Below are 15,539 nucleotides of genomic sequence, written 5' to 3'. Positions count from 1 at the left end.
CCCCTCACTTATCTAAAATACAAAATTTCATTAATATACCTATTGTAGGTCTTGAGATATTGACGTCAGAAAATCGCTATTTTTACTATACACTCACTGACTGATTCACTGACTCACTCATCAAAAACCTAGACCACTTCCAATGGTCGTATTGACTTGAAATTTGGCATGGAGGTAGGTCTTTATGTCAAGGTACAGGGAAAAATCTGAAAATGGCCAAGTGTGAGTCGGTTTCAAAATAATGAAGGTGTTTTATACCCGGTGTAAATTTATACCCCTAAGGAACTAAAACGAACTAAATTTATCTATATTTATATAATATATCTTCGAATGGTACAAAGGTTTGTATTTAGTCAAAGTAAAGTAAAAATCTGAAAACGGCCAAGTGTGAGTCACTTTCGAAAATAACGAATGTGTAACTTTGATCCACGAACATAATATATGATAACATGTCATGTCAGTCAGTTGGTAAATCTAGTCCATTTAGTTAATCTAGTTCATTTCTTTGTAAGAAGCATAGTGCATATTCAAAAATCTGAAAGATAGTACAAATGAGACATTTCCTTAACTAAATTAATCATAAGAAAAAAATAAAATAAACAACCTTACAAAAATAAATGAAATCCCACCCAAAACAAAAATGTGAAAGGCTGCCAAGTTCGATAATATGGTAATCCTTCGCCTATAAAAGAAGTGAGATCTGAATAAGTACCAAGTTCCATACACATACCTCAATTAAAAATAGTTACTTTTTAATAATGTTACTTGGCAAGTTTTAATAGAAAATTAAATACTTGATTCATTGCGTTTAGTAGGTTTATAAGAAGGTGTGTGAAAACTTGCCAAGTAACATTATTAAAAAGTAACTATTTTTAACTGAGGTATGTGTATGGAACTTGGTACTTATTCAGATCTCACTTCTTTTATAGGCGAAGGATTACCATATTATCGAACTTGGCAGCCTTTCACATTTTTGTTTTGGGTGGGATTGCAATTTACATGTCATCAAACTTAACCAAAAAATATATAAGTATCCCTAATTATGACATGATATAAATAAACTCATTATATAAAATCTGCAGCAGAGCTTACAGCTAAGCTGCCGTTAATTCTTGAGAAAGAGCTACATTCGCGCCGGATAGATTCTCGCGCGAAAACTTCGCGAGGCCCTGTTTTAAATATTTTCACTCAAAGTGAAGCTTGAGTTTGGCAACAGCTTCAAGCTTCTGAAATCTACTTAAAATTAAACTCGTTTGAGAACATATAATCGCTTATTTCTGTGATATTATAACCTGGATTGTTTAAACTTTCGAATAATTGTTGTTATTAAAACGCGTTTATGAACTTCTTTTGCTTTTTAACTCTCATAAAATGAGACTGTTATTGTAAAGTAAATAAACACAAAAAATATTTCAGGTAAAATGAACGTATTAGTTAGAGTTTCTAAGGCTTGACAGAAAAGTTGGAAGCAGGTTCGCAAAACGATAATAATTTTCAACCTCGCAAGACGCAATCCAGACCACTCGTTTCTGAGGCTTCGGTTCTACCATCTTCCGGGGTTTCATAGAGATAGTCGCTGTCTTTGCAAGGGAATTATTGCAATATCTAAACATTATTAATATGTCAAATGGTCGGTTTATAAAAGGGCGCATAAATAATCCATTACCAAAATAAGCCACTTAATCCAATCTCAATAAAGGACCCACAATACACGTTAATTCCCATAACCAGTGTATTAAAAAGCTTACCTAAAAACGATACAATAACGTGTAAACGGCCGTACATTATCCCATCCGGACACATAAGGCTCGCCGTCCAGCGGGCGGCAGATAAGCGCGTCGCACACAATTATACAATTAGCCGACTATCAGCGGCATCTGATATAAATTCGCGCAAAACGATGCAACGTTTACAAGAGCTAGCATTGTGAGCGGGCGCGCTGCCAACTGGCTGTGGTGCGAGTGATTAGCGGTAGCGGGGTTGCTCAATTTAATGATTGTTGTGAAGTTAATTGACACTCACTAAACTTATATGCATAAAACAAATGTAAGAATAATCTTTAAGTTTTTCGGAATGATATACAGTAAATGAGGTAATTGGAAATACATACATTACAATATCAAGGGGGTACTTATTTGTCACAACTACATCGGTACCACAAGCGAAGTAGAATACCTAGAGTGGATAACCATTGCCATAATTTTGATTTTGAATCATACAAATAGGTAGACTAATTTTATAGGTACACTTGACCATTACTTCCATTGAGCCTTTATCACTAAGTTACCACAATGATGCCTAGTCCAATTCATCACATCCCCCGCTTTGTGACCACACCCCCGCTGTGTCTAGAGCGTTGCGCCACCGGCTGACATATTGTCTGTCACGGCGTCCGGTACGGCCTGTAATAAAGCTCTCAGAAACGCTGGCCGCTCACAATTTAGACCCTCATAATTCCGCCAGCCATTGTATTCATTCGTTATTATGTTAGTGTTGCGGCTAATTGAATTTATTTGCCAAGATTTATGACTGGATGCGGACTGCGGGGCTTAGTGAAATGTTTTGGAAGCTGGATGCAGCCAGATTAACGAAGCTTTGTTATGGCTACTCCTTGCTCAAATTATAATTTGGGTTTTGAAGTTATATGAAGGTTTATATTAAATGGGATTCAGAGACTGCTATAACAGCCGTTGTTAAGAATTTAATTGCCGCAATAATTGTTTGAACATCTGTAGGTTATTTTCGTATGAATATTTGTTCCACGAGGTAAAATAATTACGATAGGTGATCATTATTGTCTGTGCTTAGGTATTATGCCTTTTGCAAAATATATTTTGTTTGTTTCTTTCTCACAACAATTATACGCTGCAGGTTATCATCTATACCTGAAACATGCACAAACCATAAGGAATTAAAAACATGTTCACACCAAGTGGCGTCTCAAATACCAGGCTATGTTACGAGCCCACTCCCCAACATTACAGCTTGTTCGTGGCCGGGGAGCTAACTGCAGCTCGGGTATTAGTAATGCACGCGGTTAGTGCATTCCATTAACTACCCTCTTAACGTTTAATACTCGCTGTTACGACTCCCGTAAAATTGTTACAACTATAAACACGAAACATTATAAAACGAGCTGAGTAGATCGACGCATCTGCCGTAGTATCATGCTTAACAAGTCTGATATGTTAGGTACTACATTTATGATCTAGAGACTATATGGTAAAATATTTACTATAATCAATTGATTACTTGGGAGTTCTGTTGGTCCAGTACATGGTGTGTATGGAACATATAACATAAACAATGATGTGTGAGCGTCGCGAGTGCGATAAATCCGCGCTAATGGCTGATACCCGTTATGATCCGTGACAAACGACCGCCATACATTCCCGACCACACTGATTGGATTCTGTTGTGATGGAAGACTGGTTTGTGGGCATTATATTAGTTTGCTACTTATTACTAGGCTGTGCGGCTATTAAGATAACAAATTGAGAAACGCAACTGAAGCTGCCATCTTGATTTTTCATCTACGAGTACGCCTAATGATAACACCATCTGGTGTTTTGTACATTAATGAAAAAATATTTCAGAGGAACTAATTACCAAAATATGTACCTGTTAGGAGAGACTTAACATCAACTAAAACCCAGAATGTTTCACTCCTCATTACTTGAGCTGTATACGCGACTTTAAGAATCTCAGATTTATTTCTGAAATCTCTTCCATTATATTTCAGACACGGCACCAGAGCTGCACTACACGTTCATCGAACAGGCACTGCATCCGGGGCCGTCACTGGCGCTGCACTGCGCTGCGTCGGGCAGCCCGCCGCCCAGGTTCACCTGGCTGCTGGACGGACAGGCGGTTGAGGAGCATAACACGCCACAAAGGTCAGTAGGACCATGAGGAGAATTTCACTAGTAAATGGAGCCTTAATATACTCAAAAGACCGGGATGAATAATAAGCCTTGCTGCATATGTCCTTGCGATCAACTAATTTATGGGGAGAATTTATTTAAGTCAAGACCAGGAGTGTAAAAGATGCTCTTAACATTCATACCTCCTTTATGAATATCAACAAACAATTCAGTGATATAATCAAATCAATTGAAGCCAGAAATATTTGAATCATAAGCACACAACATATTGGAAAAACAAATCTAAGTAAAGGTTCGTACATAAAAAGTTCTTTCAATTTTCCCAGAACGATTCCCCAGGGTTTTTAACTTTCCTATTTGGGCATAAAATTACATTACATGTTATTCTGTTATGTTGTTGTTGGCATTGCTAGTCTTTGTTGGAATAATATTGGTTTACGTGGAAGTTTAAGATGCTAATTTAAGTATTGCTTTTGACCTCTCCAATGGTCTTTTTGCAAAAATCTTTTTCCTGAAGTTCTAAATGTTCTGTTTTCAGGAGTATTTCGCAGTTCATGAACTCAAACGGCGACGTGGTGAGCTACATGAACCTTACATCCGTACGACCTGAGGACGGAGGCCGCTACACCTGCAGGGCACACAACTCCAGGGGCGCTGTCGAACATTCTACCAGGCTTAATGTTTATGGTAAGTGTCTGCACTCCCTTAACAAGTACCCTTATTGATGGTGGATGGTGGGCCTTATTTCACCAATGGAACTCAGTGGTATTCGAAATCCTATTACCAGTAACTCTAAAAATTGGAGATGCCCACCACAAGGCTACTACGAATATTCTCTCTTGGATTAATGCCATGTTTTGCTTTCTAGGACCTCCATCGATACGGAGCATCGGTCCCATCCGCGTGGTGGCTGGCGTGAACACCACCATCTACTGCCCATTCTCCGGATTTCCAATCAGGTTGATGGAGGTGCATTTGCTTAGTAAAATTATAAGTTTCATTTTTGTTTTGTTTTCGTAGTTCGAAGTTTGATTCACTTCAACGTAGCATTATTTTTCTTCTTGTAGTGTTTCCCTACTCTCCATTTTCTTCTCAAAAACCTATCAATCTTCGTGGATATGAATATTATTACTTTATAATACAAATGGAAAAGAAAGCGGTTCCTTTGTTTTCATGGTAAATTGACCAATAGTGACATGTGGAAACATATAGTACCAAGAGACGGTAATAGGTTCTTTCCCCAGTGCCCAAAGTACTGCTTTCGAGAACCAGCTGAAACTGACGCAAACAAAAGTAATGAGGAAAGACAATCTAAAGTAGAAGATAACCTAACAAATAAAAAAACTGAAAAAATCATAAAATGACCCCTACATGTTCCCAGTGAGATTCGCTGGCAGCGCGGAGGCATGGACGTGAGCTCGACCGGCGGGCGCGCGCTGTCAGGAGTCGGTGGCGAGCTGCTGCTGTGGCCTGCTGAGCCAGCTGATGCTGGGGTCTACTCCTGCAGGGTCACTGCGCCTTCAGGGCAGTACGCCCAGAAAGATGTCCAGATCTTTGTTAGAAGTGAGTAAGAAAATGACGCTTAGATTAGACCGTTTTTCACGACCGATTTTTCAGTTAGGGAACTGAAAATGCTCGTCTTATTTAGGCTATGGTTGATGCATGTGTAGTAAAAATAATGATTTGTTTCAGATCCACCAAAAATAGCAGGATTTTCGTTTCCACTTGATTTGGTAGAAGGCAGTTCGATACAAGTATTATGTGGGATAACGTCTGGTGACAAACCAGTTTACTTCTCTTGGCTTAAAGATGGCCAGCACATCCCTACTGGTTTACAGGTGAGTAATTTTAGTATAGTAGGTATATCAATAGGAAGAGTAGATCTTAACATTTTAACCCAAGTGTAACCTTTTTTGTTCTTAACTTTCAGGGTCAGGAAAAATCCCTCGACGAGTTCAGCTTCCTGATATTTTCTCATGTGACGTCCAAACACAGTGGAGACTATACTTGTGTTGCGAGCAATTCTGCAGCTGAAGTCAATCACACGGCCAGGTTAGCGGTAAAAGGTAAATTCCAAGTAAATATCCATATTAAATTCTTAAGATTTCGTCCAAGTGTGATACTAGCACAATCCTCCCTCTAAACTTTCAGTGGCCCCGTCATGGGTGTACGAGCCCCAAGACGTATCAGCTCTCTTAGGAACTCAAATCTTGGTACACTGCGCTACGAAAGGATATCCTGAACCAAGAGTTTCCTGGCTTAAAGGCCATGGTAAGTTTTATTTTGTCCTCAATAAGTGCTCAATTCTGGTGCTGCTGATGATTTATAAGAATACGATTTTACAACCACTTTCAGGTTCGGGAGTTAGTGATTTTAGACCAGTATCAAACTTGGACCTTCAGTTCTCCATGCTTCCCAATGGGTCTCTCAGCATAGCTCCGGCTGCTCATCATCATGAGGGCCAATACATGTGCCGATCAGAGAACGGGATAGGAAGGGGATTATCCAAGATTATTGCGGTTTCTGTCAATGGTAGGTAAGATTCACCAAAAAGAGACTAAAACCAGAAAAAATCAATCACTTACAATTTCACTTTTTAACAGAACCAGCACACTTCGAGTTCTCGTCGCGCAACATGACGGTGAAACGCACTGCGCAAGCGACACTACAGTGCGATGCTCGTGGCGACCCTCCCATACAGCTACAGTGGACACATAACATGAAAAGAGTGGACTTGACCACTTACAGGTATTTGACTCTAAATCTCTGGACTGATTACACACACAAAAATATTCAATTAATCAATCAGCAAGTTAATCACAAATGAATGTCCTGTTCCAGGGTTTCAGTATCAGAAAAGCGGTCAGAAAGCGGAGTGAGCTCTCAGTTAAGCATAGCACACGCGGAGCGCCATGACTCGGGAGTGTATCGATGTCGAGCTGAGAACGCGTACGGAAGAGATGAGCTTCTTATTTATCTGGCTGTTCAAGGTAATGTGGATAACATATGTGACGTCTGGAATACGTAGTGTGCCTCCTGTAGCTTTTTAGTGTAGATGTTTCTTTGTACATACATATAAATCTATGTAGTATGTTTACAAGTAACTAGAATTTAATTTTGTGCGTTCTCCATTTACTCCATTTTTTCCAGAGTACCCCGAAGCTCCCCTAGGACTGCATGTATCAAGGCGTTCAGGCCGCGGCGCATCGCTCTCCTGGCGGCGCGGGTATGATGGCAACGCGCGAGTACTATTGTATCGCCTGCAGTATCGAGTTGTTGGGGACGCGAGGCGACCTGATGCAGGGGACTGGGCAGATGCACCTACGAGGGATGTGCCTGTTGATCGGGTGCTGGAGAGGTGAGACCATAAGAAAGAGAATTTAGAGTTCAAGTTATTTACTTTTCGTGTAAATTCTGGCAGTGATGACAATCAAATAACATTTAAAGTCCCAGAAGCATCATCGATGATAATTACTGATTACAGACATGACCTAGATTCTACAACAGAAGTGCATCTGGAGTATCGAGTGGAAGGCTTAAGACCAGCCACTGCTTACGCCTTGAGATTGGCTGCCGTCAATGCTATCGGTGACAGTGATTACTCTGATCCTGTCATTGTACAGACTTTAGAAGAAGGTTAGTATAAAATAAAATGTAGACTATATTATTCAAATATTCAACTAATAAAGCAAAATAACGAGGAAATTATTTTCAGCTCCATCTGAACCACCTCACAACGTACAAGTGCAAGCTACTGCCCCAGGAGAATTGCTCGTCAAATGGCAGGTGATAGATAGTTCTAAAAGAGGTAGTGTAGTTTTAATAGAGCCATTAGAGATCTATTTTCAGCAGACTGACAGACATTTCCACTGGCTTTTGTACTCATAAATACCGCAAGATTACTGGTGCCTCTAAACGATAAATATGAATAATGCCTTTTTTCTTTCTTAGTCTGGTTTATTGACACAATATCGCAACATCAAATTCACAACTACACTTATATGTAAACAGGCGCCTCCCCAAGAGTCCTGGAATGGCGAGCTTCTAGGTTACGTGGTGACCTGGCACGAGGCGTCCATGGTGGCAGACAACAAGACGTCTGCGCTGACGGCGGCAGGGTGGGGCGCGTCGCACGCCGTGCTGGTCGCGCTGCGCACGCACGTGCAGTATGAAGTGCGAGTGCGAGCGTTTAACGCTGTGGGTGCCGGCCCACCCAGCTCACCTCTCACTGCCACCACTTTAGAAGGAGGTAAGTTTAAGCTGGGTAATATTTTTGTGACACCTCTATTTTATGTTGTCTTCGATCTTACTCAGGCAGCAAGCAGGCTTTCAACCAACAAATTGTTATTTATCATAATATTATTATCATGTTACAGCTCCAGAAGCTCCTCCAGATCGCGTGCGTTGCGAAGCGCTATCAGCACAGTCCATACGCGTGTGGTGGGAGCCACCACCACCAGCACTGAGAGGAGGAGTGCTACTGGGCTATGAAGTGCTTTATGAGGCAAGTATAGAGTTAGTGAAGATCAGTGCCTTTCATGATCCCCATGTTCTATCAAACTTAGTAACCAGACTGTTCGGTCTCCGCAGACAGTAGATGAACTAGAAAGCCAGGTGGAGACACGTCGCTCGGGAGGCATGGAGACAGTGCTGCAGGCGTTACAGAGAGCTGCCAACTACAGCATAGCTGTCCGCGCCAGAACTGCTGCCGGGACTGGACCTACTTCGGAACCTGTTTACTGTATCACACATGAAGATAGTGAGTAAAGCTTAAAAGCATAAAAGTAAAATGTCTAACAACTCAAATTGTAATGGCGACATGATTTTATCAGCTCAAATTATGTTAAAATGTTTAGTTGTTGTTATTTTATATTCTAACTGGTTTCAAAATATTTCCAGTCCCAGGACCCCCGATGGACATCAAAGCGGCTGCAAACTCTGAAGACACGGTGATTGTGAGCTGGTTAGCTCCACTGCAGAAGAACGGCAAGATTAAACATTACACTGTCTACAATAGACCACAGAGGTTATTATATGACATACTTACTTTCAAAGTTATTGAGAGCTACTTGATTATTCTTGCAACGATCATATGAAATGGTTCAAAACATATGCCTGCCTAATTTCCGTTGTTTAAATTAATTGGTATTTCTTTATTTCAACCAAGATATTTTTGACGTGTTAACGTTGACAGGACAGGCCAACACTCCCAGATGACAGTACTCCACAAGGATGAAGATGAAGAGTATCAGGTGGAGGTCCGAGGGTTGCAGGAACACCAGGTGTATGAGTTCTGGGTGACAGCTGCCACTGCTTCAGGAGAAGGAGAAATGAGTGCTATTGTGGCGAGGAAGCCTAATGCTAGAGGTGAATAGAACATTTACAAAATGCTTTATTGGAAAAATCTCTGTAACGGTCGATTGAATCTTTAATGGAACATAGCTTCGGTCACGAATATGTCATATCAGTTTGAAAAATGTTAGTGCTAATTATTTTTTTTAAATTTCCAGCGCCCGCAAAGATAACATCGTTCGGGCGTCGTATAGAAGCAAAAGCAGGGTCACGCGCGCGCCTGCGCTGCGGCGCCGCCGGAGCACCCGCGCCGCACCGCGCTTGGGCGCGACGAAGGCCCGCGCCGCCACTCGCGCATGACGACAACTATCTCATTGATGGATCATACCTCATCATTTTAGGTAAATAACGACTTCTCCGGTTTTTGCATGAAATTGCAATAGCACCTCCAATTGTCGCCGTGAGATCGTACACCATTACCATCGCATGGAGTGACGCGGTCCAATGTCAAAAGGTTAGAAGCAAGAAATTTGCATCACCAGGCATATCTCATGTATGTGCAAGTCTATCGCGACTCTTTACCGTAACCAGTATGAAATGATGTACATATTGGTCTTTTAAAATGGACACGTCTTATTAATATGCATTGTTAATTCCCCAGTGGTGGACGCCCGTTCGGAGGACAACTACACGTGCACGGTACGCAACCCGTGGGGCGAGGAGCGCGCGGCATGGCAACTGCGAGTACTTGCGCCGCCTGCGCGCCCGCGCCTGCGCCTCGCTGCTGCGGCGCCCGCTAGACTCACGCTCGCATGGGACAAGCCGCATACTGGAGGGTCTAGCTTACACGGTAATTGCGGCTTTTATACTTTACACCCGCCAGACAGGGTCAGCTTAGAAGAAGAAATAAGCATAAGAATCTTAACTGTCAGAAAGGCTTTACCACAAAAGAAGCTGCAAGCTTTAGAAGGTCGTTATAGTAAAATTGCCAAACATGACAATAATCTGCACAATCTGCATTAAATTCCAGGCTACCTAATAGAGTTCTCCCGGTCGGACGAAACAAAGTGGCACTCGACACGGCTACCAGCAGATTCCCGAACGCACACCTTAGAACGGTTAGCGTGTGGAACCTTGTACAAGATAAGACTGACTGCATATAACGCTGTGGGCTCCTCTCCAGCAAGCGAAGAGCTGATAGTTTCCACCAAAGGAGGACGTAAGTAAAAATAAAGCTACCTCATAAAAATGTAACTGATTAGTCTTGGATCTTCTTTTATAACAACTGTCTTATTTATATGATTGCAGCATCAAAGGCTTCAACAGAAAAGGATCTAATCACAACCAACAGCTCCTGCGTCCGTCTCAATCTACTAACCTGGGATAGCAATGGGTGTCCTCTCACTCAATTCGCGGTCTCCGTGAGGAGTTTCGAAGAGTCCTCTTGGATCACTCAGACGGTGTCTCCGGCTGCACAACCTACAGTCATGTGTGGGTTGGCCGTAGCGACCTGGTACCATTTGAAGGTGGTGGCCACAAGTGCAGCGGGGACAACGTTGGGAAATTATTACTTTTCGACATTGACTGAAGAAGGAGGCAAGTGTTTTATGAGACTCAGCAAACTTCTCCTGTTTATTTGTATAGGGAACTCCTTGGACGCTAAATAATTTCATTCGTCTTTCAGATCGCATACCAGCACCAGCTCATTTTCCGCCAGGTGGAGAAGAAGGCGAAGAGAGAGCGACTGCTGTGTTGGTGGCGGCAGCTTGTGGTCTACTGGCTGCGCTACTTTTATTGGCCGCACTTGCTTATAAACGAAGGTAGTTATAATATTTAATTTTCAAAGAGTTCTGCGAAAATACTAAAACTGCTTGGTGAAAATGAATTGGAAAAGTCAAAATAATACATGCTTTATTTGCATCTTTTTCAGTCCATCAACGACATGCTTCAGAAAAGGTTACGAGCAAGGAGACATTTCGGAAGAAGAAGACAAGTCAGTAGAGAAGAGAGATAACCGACGAAACTGTCAGCAAGTTTATACCTCATCACCTATCAAACATCCTATTGGGAAGAAGGACCAACAAGGTACATATTTACTTCTTATGAATTTTGGCTGTTAGTAAACAGGCTGGTAAATTGTAGTTCGGCAGAATATAGGTTGCTGGATGCATTTAGATTTCTTGCTATTTAGACGTCGTCGTAATAGTAATAATGATCAGATGAACATCATTATCATCCTCCTGCCCTTATCCAAATTTTATTTGGGGTCGGCGCAGCATGTTTTCTCTTCCCATACTTTTCTATCTGCCGTCATCTCACGAGTAACATATAATGATATGATGAACATGACGGCATTTCCAGAGATGTACGAGATAAGCCCCTATGCTACGTTCAGCATGTCGGGCGGCGCGACGGGGCCGGGCGCGGGCGGGGAGGAGGGCGCGGCGGCGGCGGGCGCGGGGGGCACGCTGCGCACGTTCGGCCGCGCCGAGCCCGCGCCGCTGCAGGCCGCGCCGCCGCATCATCATTTGCATCATGAACACGCAGGTACAACACTCGATATTAAATAATAATATTTTTCTGGAGCTTTGAGAAGAGACGATTTGACAAAATAATTGCGAGAACATCGTCAAATATGGCTGAAAATTCCGAAGCTGTAATTGGGAATAACAATCGAATTTTTGTAAGAGCTATGTATGTACTTCATGGTATTACACAAAACATGGTACATGGGGAAATACATAGGTAGATGACTACATAAGAAATTATAGTAATTGACAAAAGGGGATAATGTAGAAGAGTACATAAAGAATTATTTAAGGAATATATAAACACGCGTAGCAGTATTACATAAGGGACTATAATGTAAGGAATAATTTAGGGTGTATATAAAAAAGATATTAAGGACCGAGGACATGATTACATTGCCTACAAAGAAAAAAAAACATGTTAGGAAATTAACGCTACATATTTTTCCTAGTATTTTTATGTCATGGATTTCTACAATGTAAAGCCTGATGCCTTAACTTGCCCCCTAGGGTAAATCCGTTACATCTACCAGTAGACGATATTAGGCTTTAAACTTATCTGCAGTGTCTTTTTACACATTGAATAAAGCAGCTTATCAAATATTCATCCGCAGACGAGTACACGCTGTCCCGCGCGATGACGCTGATGGTGCGTCGCTCGGAGTCGGACTCGGACTCGAGCGGCTCGCCCTGCGCCGAGTGCAACTCCAGCGTGTCCTACAGAATGCCCGTCACGCCCGGGAAAGGTGAGACGCCTTGCATTCTACTACAAAAAAAATGATCGACAAGCTAACTTGCACTGTGAGTGGGTCTTAATTAGGTAAAAGCAGAAACTTCCCGTACTAATGGGCGACGGGTCCTTTGATAATATCCCTAATCCCAAGAAGAAAAGGAGTGAAAAACAAGGTGACTTCTCACAAACATTTTCCTACACATCATCAGTTTAAAAAAAAATGTACTGTGGCACATTGCCTGTCATAGATAACAACATCTGCTTTGAATTGACACTTGGTTGTTCACTTGCTAAATACTGAGTGAGTGAGGTAATCCATTCCGTAAAAAAAATATTCCCCATTCCAAAAAATCAGTATTAAAATTGTCTAAAACGTTCTCACTTATTGCAGTGGTAGCAGAGGAAGTATTCCGCGCGGTGACGGACTCGAGCGCGGAGTCGGCGGGCGACGCGCGGTCGCTGTGCGCGCGGCCGCACGACAAGCGCCGGCGCCCGCGCCGCCACCACGCGCCCACCGCGTCGAGGTAAACTATGCTTTAGGTAAACATTACGGTACCCCATTTATTTCATACATTCTTATTCATTTTATTTTTTTATGATCTGCCTTCATATTTTTTTCAATGCAACAACTCATTTTATACATTTATATTCCCTATCCTACTTAACTCTCAAAGTAGCAAAAAGTTACCCTAAAGACCAAGTATAGCAAAGCCATCTAGCAAAGGGTAAAAGGAGCGTACAAAGTCACATGTTCCGCATTTTGTTCTGATAATGATAACAGTCGGTAGATGGCGTTGTTTGAAAGAAAAGCTTCTATGTGGACCCTAAACAAAGGTGTGACCTTATTTGTATAGCAGTTGGAAGCTAGATGACACTGTTTTATTTTCTCAGATACCAGCAGCGGCAGGAGCAGGAGAGAAGAGATTTTACAATACACGTATAAATACGACGACAATAAAGACTGCTACAAGCGAAATATTAATTGTTAACTAGCTAATTTACCGTTTTAGCTCTAAGAGATTTTAACACGGAAATAAAATTGTACATATTTTAGGATGTTTTGTACTGTGTTGGATTTGAAAAATTAATGCGGCCTATTCGGTATCACTCAAAAGATAATTTTAATGCGTACCAGTGAAACGGAGCGTTTCTTCTAAACTCCTACTTTTGTAGTTAATCCATAGTCAGTTAAAATACTCATTACACTTTATCAATAGTTATTGAACTAAACAAACCCTGATCATATCTGACGAATTGTATAAAGTAGAACATAGATAACGTATAAATAAGATGTCAATAATGATAAGTACAAGATTTTTATTGTTAGTGTTATGGATGAGTTGAGAAAATACGATTTTCCTGTTGACACACGGGCTCGATAGATGGCACTGCTTTCAACTAATGGTTTCTCTAGTCAATGTGCTATGAATTACTTTAAGATGCTCAAAAGTATTATTAAGTTTACTTTTTTATACTTGTCTTACAACTTTGTATACATTTTGCCGAGTGATGGTTTTTAATGTTATATTTTTAATTGAAACAAAACGTGAGCGATGATCGATATTGAATGGGTTTTGTTTGCATGATATCGTAGCAATAAATTATGGAAATGTGTGCCAAACAAATTAAAAAATAAGCCAATTTGTTCCGAATAGAAACGTAAATAACAGGTATTTGATAAAAATATATTGCTTTACTCATATTTTTTCCCGTTTTCAAATACCATTAAACAGTGTTAAAATGCACACAAACTATCCGAATATAACCTATTTAGGTTTTTGAGTAATCAATTATACTACTAAATCTAAACGAGCCACTTTTCAGACATTTACGATTAATATTAATCCTTGTTTTATACTTGTGAATTTTTGAACCGTAGGTTTACCATGTTTAGCAATAACTACTCAAATCTTATGTTAACTGTCACTGCCTGCGTGTTTGCTAATGTAAATATTTTAAAAGGAAACAAAAATAAAATCGATTGATTCGTATCTTTGTGTTTTTTTTTGCAACCAGCACATATAAACAAAGTAAATAGGAATAGGAATAGGCACTAAAAGGACTGTTTAGACCAGGTTGCGGGTTCCATTCTAGCATGAGTCAAAGTTTGGTGTGCGAGTGAAGTTGGGTGTTGTGTTGGGTAATTGATTTATAGAATAAACAATGAGAATGTTTATCTACTGTGTACCAACCAAATATACCCAGTGCATAAATCTTTTATTTTGAGACTAGATAACGCACAAATATTGTTTTAATACTTTTTCTACCCTATTTATACACACACTATAATCCTAAACGAAGATACACACAACAATAAACTATTCATATTTACTGCAACCGCATAGTTATCTATCCCCATAAAGACATAAACTAAGAGCTCTCATAATATTCCGCCGTCTATCAATAGTTGTGTTGGCATTGCCACTTTGCTGGCAAGTTGGCGTCAAGTGCTTCTCCCAAGATGTTTCAATTCAGTGGCTGGCTGACTGCCAGGGTATGCTGGAGATCATTCGGAGATCGGGAACAAGGCTTTAAATGTTACAAGTTTAACATTAAGTGTTGTCACTTTGTCTTCAATTCTTATACAGTATGATGTAGTATGAGGTTGTCACTTATCACAAAATTGGTGATCTGGTATAAACGAATTACGCTATGCAAAAGGGGAAACAGTTAGGTTTCTTTCTAATGTGTTGATGAAATGAAGATTAAACTGAAATAGCCCGTAAAAACTTGAAGAATATAAACTAAACAGTGTCTACACAAAACATGACTATCTGCTTGATAAATCTCATAAAATTGTTTGATTATCCCTTTAGTTCCTATTTGATGTCATCTGGTTCATTGACGTCGCAATTTAACATCTGTATAACGATGTATATGATAGTAATAAACTGTTATCTAAGAACAATGCTTGGCCTTTAAGGCTCAAGGAACGTGATTTAGCGAGTCTATAAAAACATTGGATCTCTGCCCGACGTATAGTTGGCGACTAACGTGCCTTTTATCACGTCACGATTCCGTTATGTATTATTTCACTACTTTCTTATTATTAGACTATATTGCTAAAGAGTTTAAAACTCATTTGATGCAGCGGAATAGCTG

At 40.7% G+C, this 15,539-nt stretch overlaps 2 protein-coding genes and 1 long non-coding RNA gene across 3 annotated transcripts in view; all 3 read left to right on the top strand.

The window, feature by feature from the left end:
* LOC110377674 (cell adhesion molecule Dscam2-like) overlaps nucleotides 1-9,585 on the top strand; it is a 135,452-nt gene extending 125,867 nt beyond the window's left edge. The window contains exons 10-28 of the mRNA XM_064043237.1: nucleotides 3,743-3,896; nucleotides 4,423-4,571; nucleotides 4,753-4,843; nucleotides 5,266-5,447; nucleotides 5,577-5,722; nucleotides 5,815-5,950; nucleotides 6,036-6,155; nucleotides 6,240-6,416; nucleotides 6,488-6,632; nucleotides 6,726-6,874; nucleotides 7,035-7,242; nucleotides 7,369-7,520; nucleotides 7,600-7,670; nucleotides 7,896-8,133; nucleotides 8,261-8,388; nucleotides 8,475-8,643; nucleotides 8,784-8,910; nucleotides 9,079-9,251; nucleotides 9,395-9,585. Of these exons, the coding sequence (XP_063899307.1) occupies nucleotides 3,743-3,896; nucleotides 4,423-4,571; nucleotides 4,753-4,843; nucleotides 5,266-5,447; nucleotides 5,577-5,722; nucleotides 5,815-5,950; nucleotides 6,036-6,155; nucleotides 6,240-6,416; nucleotides 6,488-6,632; nucleotides 6,726-6,874; nucleotides 7,035-7,242; nucleotides 7,369-7,520; nucleotides 7,600-7,670; nucleotides 7,896-8,133; nucleotides 8,261-8,388; nucleotides 8,475-8,643; nucleotides 8,784-8,910; nucleotides 9,079-9,251; nucleotides 9,395-9,585 (2,906 nt within the window). The remainder of the gene's footprint in view (nucleotides 1-3,742; nucleotides 3,897-4,422; nucleotides 4,572-4,752; nucleotides 4,844-5,265; nucleotides 5,448-5,576; nucleotides 5,723-5,814; nucleotides 5,951-6,035; nucleotides 6,156-6,239; nucleotides 6,417-6,487; nucleotides 6,633-6,725; nucleotides 6,875-7,034; nucleotides 7,243-7,368; nucleotides 7,521-7,599; nucleotides 7,671-7,895; nucleotides 8,134-8,260; nucleotides 8,389-8,474; nucleotides 8,644-8,783; nucleotides 8,911-9,078; nucleotides 9,252-9,394) is intronic.
* Nucleotides 9,586-9,844: 259 nt separating this feature from the next.
* On the top strand, nucleotides 9,845-10,560 carry LOC135119341 (uncharacterized). Its single transcript, XR_010278195.1, has 3 exons — nucleotides 9,845-10,026; nucleotides 10,207-10,395; nucleotides 10,485-10,560. It is a non-coding gene; the product is annotated as an uncharacterized LOC135119341 (long non-coding RNA).
* A 103-nt stretch (nucleotides 10,561-10,663) lies between these two features.
* On the top strand, nucleotides 10,664-13,932 carry LOC135119201 (uncharacterized). The gene is made up of 7 exons (XM_064043230.1): nucleotides 10,664-10,772; nucleotides 10,861-10,996; nucleotides 11,107-11,261; nucleotides 11,538-11,723; nucleotides 12,319-12,450; nucleotides 12,829-12,961; nucleotides 13,329-13,932. Exons 1-7 carry the CDS (start codon nucleotides 10,664-10,666, stop codon nucleotides 13,378-13,380), a joined length of 903 nt encoding a protein of 300 aa, XP_063899300.1. The 3' UTR covers nucleotides 13,381-13,932.
* The last annotated feature ends 1,607 nt before the right edge of the window (nucleotides 13,933-15,539 follow it).

The sequence above is a fragment of the Helicoverpa armigera genome, chromosome 3 (genome assembly GCF_030705265.1).
Source record: "Helicoverpa armigera isolate CAAS_96S chromosome 3, ASM3070526v1, whole genome shotgun sequence".
In the NCBI taxonomy this organism is placed as follows: domain Eukaryota; kingdom Metazoa; phylum Arthropoda; class Insecta; order Lepidoptera; family Noctuidae; genus Helicoverpa; species Helicoverpa armigera.
The sequence above is the reverse complement of the archived record's forward strand: the minus strand, read 5'-3'. Positions and strand labels throughout refer to the sequence as shown.